General features: G+C 34.0%; 1 protein-coding gene across 1 annotated transcript; it reads left to right on the forward strand.

Annotated features, from left to right (window-relative positions):
- Positions 1-201: 201 nt before the first annotated feature.
- LOC106461602 (pyruvate dehydrogenase phosphatase regulatory subunit, mitochondrial-like) lies at positions 202-8,772 on the forward strand. Its single transcript, XM_013921443.2, has 4 exons — positions 202-417; positions 3,692-3,781; positions 7,206-7,379; positions 8,257-8,772. Exons 1-4 carry the CDS (start codon positions 238-240, stop codon positions 8,560-8,562), a joined length of 750 nt encoding a protein of 249 aa, XP_013776897.1. The 5' UTR covers positions 202-237; the 3' UTR covers positions 8,563-8,772.
- The last annotated feature ends 352 nt before the right edge of the window (positions 8,773-9,124 follow it).

The raw sequence follows: 9,124 nt of genomic DNA on the forward strand, positions 1-9,124 counted from the left end.
TTAATGTTTATTATGTTAAGAAAAAATAAGTAAAAGCACAATTTTGTATCTTTTGTTGCAAGTGAGTTTTTGTTTCACCCATCCAACAGACGGGTACCACAGCTAGTAGTACTATATTTACTATATCAGACCTGTCTTATATTTAAAGTAATTGTAAGAACCTATGTAGGAAATTATTTAAAAGTTAAGCTACATATATGTGGTGATTTTTTTTGTTCTCTCTTTTATAGCTTCTTGATGCTCTGTCCTCTGTCTGCTGAAACATATGTAAGGTTTTGGCTAAACAAGCAGAAGGTGAAAGGAGTATCTCTAACAAATCTAACATCATCTTATACTTTCCTGGGAGTGGTTGGTTCTCATGTAAAGGATGTTTTCTCTCTACTGGAAGCAGAGTATCCAGGAAAGAATGAATATAAAGTAAGTCATAAACATGCATGATGTTTTGGATGTATTTGTTTCATAGATTATGTTTAACGTAAAAGAATACCTTTAGGGTAACCTTGAAAGTAAATGGGCAACATATCTGGTGCCAGATCTGTTTTACTGGGCAAGTGAAGTTGCTTGAAGTATTATTTAATCTTGTAAAATACCATCGTATATCAAGTTATATGCTCATTTGAAAAATTAGGCTTGATATGCATCAGTATTTTATTTATATTTACTGATTGAGAAAAACAAGAAAATAAATTTATTCTTAGTGCTTTAGAGAGTCAGGATCCTGAATTAAAGTAGACAAGTGTTATATTGGTAAATATTTTCAGTTTCAACAAAATAAAAACAAGTACTACTAGTTGATTCTTTTATCTTTTAGTTAAGATAAGTACTCTTCAATTTTATATAAAATGTTTATCTTTCATATTTTTACACTGGTTTCCATAGTATAATCTTCTACTGTCAGATATTTCCAAACTGAGTAAAGTGCTTACTTGTTAACTTTTTATAATACTCCTCCAAGATTTTATTATTTGAAAGTTTCATCTTTCATGTTCAAAATAAGTTTGGTTTTTTGATTATTCTTTTCTCACCATCACCTTCATTAGAAGTGTATTTATCCTTATAGTCCACTGATTGTGGTTGTAAATGTTACTATTTAATGTAAATTAATACATTTTCTGTGCTTCCTTTTAGTTATTTAGGAAATCATCATTCAATAAAATTTTTCACAATTATACCAAGCCTTTTAAAGAATATGCACTGTGGTTTAACCCAGGTACAAAGTTTTGAGAAATATTTTTTGAGTTAGATTACTTGCATTTCACTTGCTTTTCTTGTTTTCCTATGTGATTGATACGAAAAGATAATCAGATCATTACTGAAATCTAGTAAGTTAATTTGAGCTTGTGTATATATATTAGGTCATCAAGAAGTTCATGTCATGTTTTGGAACACTTTCATTAACCACCCCCATAAAACGTACATCACATATAATAGTTAAATGAACTGCCTAAACGTCACGTTAGTGTAGCCTATACAATGTGTAAAGTTTAGTATACTATAATCCCTTATAGTGATGGCACATGATGAAACACACATTCGGCATATAATGCTGCTTGAATACAAGAAAGGAAACGAAGCATCTGTAGCCACAAGGAATATCAAAAAAGTTTATAGAAATGTTTTGAACGTTTGTAAGTCTCAGAAATGAATTACTCCTTTGATGTCCCACCACATGCAAAGCATCACTTTTTGCGGATGGAGTCCAAGTTTTTGGGTCGGACGTGATTTTTGTCTAGGACTGAGCCATTGTTTTTTGCCTTTAATATGTGCATAGAGAATCCATTTTTCATCAATGGTGATAATTCTGTCCAAAAATGCTTCATGGGCATTATGCGCCAGAAGAGACGAAACAATGTTCACATGTTGGAAACGATGATCATCGGAGAGTTCAGGAGGCACCCAAAAACTTTTTCTTTATGGAGTTTTCCCATATTTCTTAGATATTTACATATTGTTTCATGAGAGACATGCAATTTCAGGGCCATTTCATGAGTTTTTTGCCTTGGGTTAGACTCAACAAGCATCTTCAGAGCATCAATATCAATTCCAACACGTTTGCCCATGCCATCACAGTTTTTAAGGCTTAAGACACCTGAACGAAATTTGCAAACTCTTCAATCCACAGTGAACTGTCAATGCAGAGATCTATAGTTAGCAACTGGAACGTTTAAATCAAGCCCTTCATCAGAAACGCCCTTTACTTGTCAATCAGAAAGGTGTTTTTCTTCTCCATGACAATGCACATCCTCATGTGGCACGTTTGATGCAACACAAGATTATGGAGTTGGGTTGGGAAGTTCTCCCCCACCCATCATATTCTCCAGATATGGCACCATCAGATTACCATGTTTTCGTTCACTGCAACACCATCTTAATGGGAAAACATATGCAAATGTGGAAAGTGTTAAAGAAGACATCGACATGTTTTTTGCTTCAAAGCCAAGTGATTTCTTAAATCAGGGCATTAACAACCTGATTGTAAGATGGAAAAGCATCATCGATAAGAATGGAGACTATTTCATTTAATAAATGTTTTTTTGATATATAAGTTGTTTGGGTTTTTTCATCAAAAAATAAGTGACACGAATTTCTTCATGACCTAGTATATTACAACCAGTCAGACAAAATATATACGAGGCAACTATTCAGACAACAATACCAAAACAAAACTAATGCACATAAAAGGTGGTTAAAAAAGGGTAAAAACTACCTCGTGGGAATAGTAAAATATACCTTAGCAAGAAAGGTATCTGAAGACTTAGGACTCGCATAGCAGTAGAGATATGTGATCTATCAGATTTAACCTCTTTTTACAAGTTTCATGTTTGTAACAAAAAAAAAGCATTTCAAACACTAAGAGCAGATATAAGAGCTCAAGTCAATAACCTAGACTAACATTAGCAGCAATAAAACATTGCAGGTGTCTTAAGGCTAATTAGAAGGTCAAGACAGATCGTAGCGATATTCAATGAGACTTGAAAGTTGTAGGTTGAAGGCATATAATGTTTGTTTATTATCAGTACTATTGCTACATTGGAAGCACAACTTCTCTTTAGTTTATAGTTCAATAAATTCATCCAATCCAAATACTAGATTTTGGACTAGATTTAAAATAAATCATAACATGTTAAAACATGGCCACAATTTCATACTTATGCTCACAAATGCCAAGAATGAAATCTAGGTTTCTCAATCTACGTTTAGACTACTAAACTCTAAGATTCAGTCTTTTAGTGGAACCACAGACATAACATTGACTGTGATAACACTCAGCATTTATCGTGAATGGTAATTTATTTGAAGAGGAAAAAATAAATGGACATGGTTATAATTTTGAGCTGATGATTTTTGTTTTTACCATAAAAATCTCTTCTGACATCTAAAAATATTTGGTGACTGTGCCCAGGTGGCATTTAAAATGTTAGTGCACATCCTTATAGCGTTGTGCAGATGCCTTTTTACTAAGGTACATTTAACCTTTTCATTAGTGTAATTTGTACCCTAGTTTTATATATGATGCTTTTTGTGTTGGACCTTATTGTCTGAATAGTTATATTAACATTTCATTAATAGGTAATGAGATGTTAAACTAACACAATCATATATATGAAACTGTTAGAAACTTGTTTTTATTCATTACTTGTTATTATTTCAAATATTATTTTGCTTATAAATCACTTTAAATTACTTTTAGAGATCAGAAATTGGTTATGCATCAGATATATTAACTCTGCAAAGTCATTCAATGCCTCTGGAAAGTGTCTTGCTTTGTATTGAATCACCAGTAAGTATTGTTGTTACTACTAATAAAGAAATTATTTTTAAAAGTTAACTATTACATAAAAAATGAGTTGTGTATTACTAACTAATGATCATTGCTACATTTATACTTCATTCTTGTCCGTCAATTTTCTGTTTTAAAGAAATTAAACTAAATTAATAAATTTTGAACATGCTTTGGTGGATTTCTTTATTGTTATGTATCAGACATTAATCTTTTAGTAGCTGAAAGAAAAGTTATACTAAAATTTAATTACCCTAAACACTGTTAATGTTATATTCTTATTTTTCTTAGGAACCTAATATATATTGAAAAGGACAGTCTTTTTCTAAAATTAATGTTGGAATATGATACATTACCTCCTGTCACATTGCTATTCTCGTTCATTGCTGCCCTTTTTTGCAAAAATTGTTTCGCATGCCACAAGCCTAGAACTCTCAGGTACCCCACAATCAGTGTTGTTCAACTGCATCTCCTATGTAGATCATCATGCAACAACCTTCCTTCAGTAGTGTGGCACACCCTCCTGATGCATGTTGCTCCCTCCATTCAATTCTACCGAACTATCACTTCTCGTTAGGCAGTGATTGATTGCAGACGTTTTTTCAATTGTGCTCTTTTTCATGCGTTCACTTCATTTTATTTGTGAAGTAGTGATTTGCTTGATTTATTCCTTTGCTACAGTTAGTTTTTTCTGTAGCATTTCGCCACAATAACTTACCTTTGTTTATTATTTTGTTTTTCTCAATTTCAGCTTCTTCACAGTTTAAGAGATATTGCACTCCAACTTCTGTGCAGTCCTATCTGGAGGATGATGTTGCACATGTCTCCAAATAAATACGTTCCACCTCCATGCAGTGGGTCCCAGAAGTTAGTGATGCACTCGGCTTCTGTGCAGATCTGTTTGGAAGGTGAGATTGCTCATATTTTATGGATGGAGTCCACTTCTGTGTGGTGGGACTGGAGGTTGCTATTGCACTCCAGCCTTTGCGCAGTCCCATCTGGAGGATGATGATGCTTTAGAGAAAATCTATAACATTGAGGTTCCCTCCTTCTTACTGGGATCCCTCATCCTACCATCACATAAATGTCAGTTTCCAGTGAGTGGTTTTGGATTAGAGCTGGACTAATCAACTTAAATCCTCACACCTATGTTACTTCTTCCTCACTAACTTTGCCTCTGGATCTCCACCTCTGTACAGTGGATCCTAAAGGTAGATGTTACACCCAGCTTCTGTGCAGTATAATCTGGAAAGTGAGGTTGATATATATATTTCTAGAGGCAATCCACTTATGTATGGTGGGACCCAGAGGGTAGCATTGCAATCTGGCTTCTATGAGGTCCTATCTGGAGGATGATGTTGAACAGGGCATCTCTTGCTCCATCTCAGGGATTTTCACTGCCTAAGACTGATGTTGTGCAGTGGAGTATCAGTCTGATTGAGTTTAAGTTTGATGTTACCTACCACATTCCTACCATCATTCAGATGTTTGGTTGGTTGTGGATTTGTAACAGGATTTGTAACCTTGGAGGTTCTATTTCTGATACCGCTTGGTTTTGGACTGGAGTTGACTGGCCATGTCTACACCTTGGAGTACTTTCATTTTAGCTTTCCCCACATTCCTGTCTGTATACAGTTCTTCTACAGTCTTTTTTCTATGGGACTGAGTTTCCGATATACTGTGATTTGGATTCCAACCCAACCAGTTGTCTCTCCCTTTTTAGTTGTGCTCATTCCACTTTTTGCCCATGTATGTAACATCTATCTACACACTGAGCACAGAATATAACTTATACAGATGTGGTGCAGTTTTCTAAGTGTGTTCCTCTCCCAGTGAAGATCACACGTCGTGGGTGTCATTCAGGCACTTTCAAATGATACTTATTTTCTCTTCCTTGCACTGGTTCCTCCACCTACTCAATATGGTATTCTAGCTATACATGCGAGAAGAAGTAATATACCATATCGGAAGTTATTATTTTCCTATACTGAAAATATATTTATGATGGGTACTTCTCATCCTTCTTCCACACTGAAAATTGGTGCTTTTCTTTTCTTTCTAATCTCGAAGTGATTAGTTCAGTAGAATCGAATAGAGGGAGTCACATGCATCAGGAAAGTGTCACACTCCTATTGGTGGAGGATTGCAACATGATGATTTACATGCGAGATGCAGTTGAACCACATTGATCATGAGGTACATGGAAGTTCAAGGTTTGTGGCATGCGAAAAATTTTTGCATATAGAAGGCAGCACTGAACGAGTATAGCTATACATGTGAGAGGCGGCAAGTACCTATCGGGAAATATATTTTCTGTCTAGGAAAATATCTTTTGTAGAGGTGTAGGTAAGTATGTACTAATTTGACTATAAGTTTATAAGGAATAGAAAACATTGACAATCTACAATACAGCTAATATAGTATGGTGTTCCCATTTAGATGCTAAAACAGAGAGATTTAACAACCTCTGACAGAAATAGAGTCAAATCTTTACATAATATTGGTTGGAGTTTAAGTAAAGTTGCAAAACACCACAGCTGTTCGTGATTTACTGTGAAGTACATATCGGGAAAATAAAAGGAAACTCAGTCTTGTAACATCCTAGAACATGTATCTTGGGCTTTAGAACAGTAGCACAAGGTTTAAATTTGAACTATTTGGTTCCAACTAGCATGTATACATTTGTCAAAGAGTCAATGAGAGGTTGAAAGAGGAGTGCTTTGTGCCAATAGACAAGCATGCAGGAGGCTTTGTGAGGGTTTGGGGTGCAATATCTATGACTGATGGTGATAATGTTTACAAAATTAATGGAGCCATGGATCAGTATAAATACTAAATATATATTAGTCCATCATGCTATACCCTCTAGAAAGAAGCTGATTGGGCAAAATTTGATATTTCAAGAAGATAATGATCTCAAAGGCACTTGTGAGCTTATTTGGCAAAAAAAAAAGAAATCTTAGGAAATCTACAGTGATGGAATGGCTTCTATAAAATCTAGACCTTAACCCCATAGAAAGAAACTGGGATTTGCCAGACTCCATGTTTAACAAAAGTACCAACTGTTCTAAAGAAAGCCCCTGGACACAACTTCAAGAAAAGTGGAATCAAATTACATCAGAGACTTTGAGAAAATAGTTAAACACAATGCCACTAAATGACAAGCTGTTATTAATGCCAAATATGGCCATAATAAATATTAGCATTAAAGAAAGTTAGATATCATTTTTGTATTAATTTTTTAGTAATGTTAATTCGAAAGAATGTCAACATAATTTCTATGGTAAATCAATGAGATATTGTATGTAAAGCTCATTAAATGACAATTGATGTGCTGTTTTAATACATTTGCACCCTATCATATTTTTTGTTCTTATATTTTCATGTAACAAGATAGATTTTCTACACAATAATATGCCTTTAGTTTGTTATAGGTGTGAGACAGGTCTTATTGGATGCTGGGAGTAAAATGAGAGTGGCAGAGGTTGGAACCCAAGTACTTGATTGGTTGAGAGTTGAGGAAGGAATCCCTGCTTGGGGATATGAATATGGCATAGGGAAAATACCATTTCTAGGAGACATTTCTGCACTGTCTTGTGTAAGGAGTTTTTTATGTACTCTGATACATACTGTAACTGACATGAAAGGAATCTTTTGTTTTAATTTGCACATACACTACTTAGTATTGTTGTTTTCATCACTCAAGCTGTGTATTTTTTATACACTGAAGAACTATATGTGAGTTAGTATAAAGTCATGTAAGTATACTAAATATTTATGCCTGATCCAGTTTGTCATTTAATTTCTTTTATATATATATATACTAGCAAAAGTACCTGGTTTCGCTCAGGTTATTAGGTAGACAGTGGGTGTATTATGAACCCATTTTACCATAAAAGTATAACATATATACTTTTTTGCTAAGTGACATGACATAAAAATCATTATTGGAATGCATTGTTACCAGAATGCACGAGCTTTTCTATATTTTAAAAGTTGTTGTATAAGGAACTACTACTTTTCTGTGTGGTAGCTAACTTACCTCATTAAAAAGATGCGCACACGCACGTGGATAAGATAAGTAATGATACCCAGGTACACACCCTGAGGGTCCACTTAATATGGATGCAAAAATTTATGTTTCTAGGTTCTTTTCTCTTGGACCTGTGGTAGCCACATCCTTTTTCTAGATGATTTGTTGCATAAAAAGATGCACATGTATGCATGTACGTAAGTAATAATACCCAGGTGCACATCCTCAGAGTCCACTTAGTATCGGTGCTAAAGTTCAGGTTTCTAGGTTCTTTCCTCTTGAATCTATGAGCCCGTGCATACCTGTACGTAACTTCTATACTTGATAAGTGAATTTTTTTTAATATTACAACATATTTAATGTTCTTACTTAGTTGAAAACTGTGAGCTGTTGTAATATGAAATTGTAATTAATAATCATTTCACTATTCCACTTTGCTTAGGAAAAAAATTATTTTGGAAAGAATGCTATTATGTCAGCCATGGAAAGTAAAGAAAACAAAGAATTTCTAATCCATTTCACAATAAATATAAATACAGAAGAAAACCCCTGGCCTTGGGGAGGAGAGCCATTGTGTATGGATGGTTGTCAAGTAGGAAGAACAACATCTGTTGGTTATTCTTATCAGAAGAATTGTCATACTGGACTAGGAAGTATAAACTCAACCTTAGAATTCAAATATGAACCAAATCTAGAACTTGTTAATGTGGGACAACGATTTAAAGTGAATATCCTAAAGATATTCTAATGAACAGTAATGTTATTCCTGACATTAGTTTGTGTTTGTTATATTTTCCATCATTACTTTTAGAGTAAAATGTTTATTAATGTAAGTTGTTATAGATTTATTATTAAGAAAGAATGTTTGCTGTTTTACATTTGTTATTAAATTTTACAGTAAAATGTTTTAATCTGTATAAGTTGTTATACATTGCAGAATACAGCTAAACAAAACTTTTTTTGTATTTTTGTCTTATATATATCTAAATACATTGTTTAAATATATGGGTTTCCAGATGATATCTTTGGTATATATTTTTACAAAGTCTAATTAAATTTTGTAAAAACTCGTATTACATTTTAATCATACTGTTACGACAGCGGAAGTCACGTGACACTGAGAGCATGCGTGACTGAATTTCTCAAATTATCGAGAAAGCTTGAGTGTGATCGAGAGACGCATCTTTGTTAGTATATAAGCCTGGCAGAGAAAAGCCAGGGGATGGTTAAGCAAACAGTATTCACGGTGAGTTTCGGGTAATTTACGATTCTGTTTCGAGCTAGTATGTGTTTTGCATTTGTAGAGAGCG

Source organism: Limulus polyphemus, unplaced genomic scaffold (genome assembly GCF_000517525.1).
Source record: "Limulus polyphemus unplaced genomic scaffold, Limulus_polyphemus-2.1.2 Scaffold996, whole genome shotgun sequence".
Classification (NCBI taxonomy): domain Eukaryota; kingdom Metazoa; phylum Arthropoda; class Merostomata; order Xiphosura; family Limulidae; genus Limulus; species Limulus polyphemus.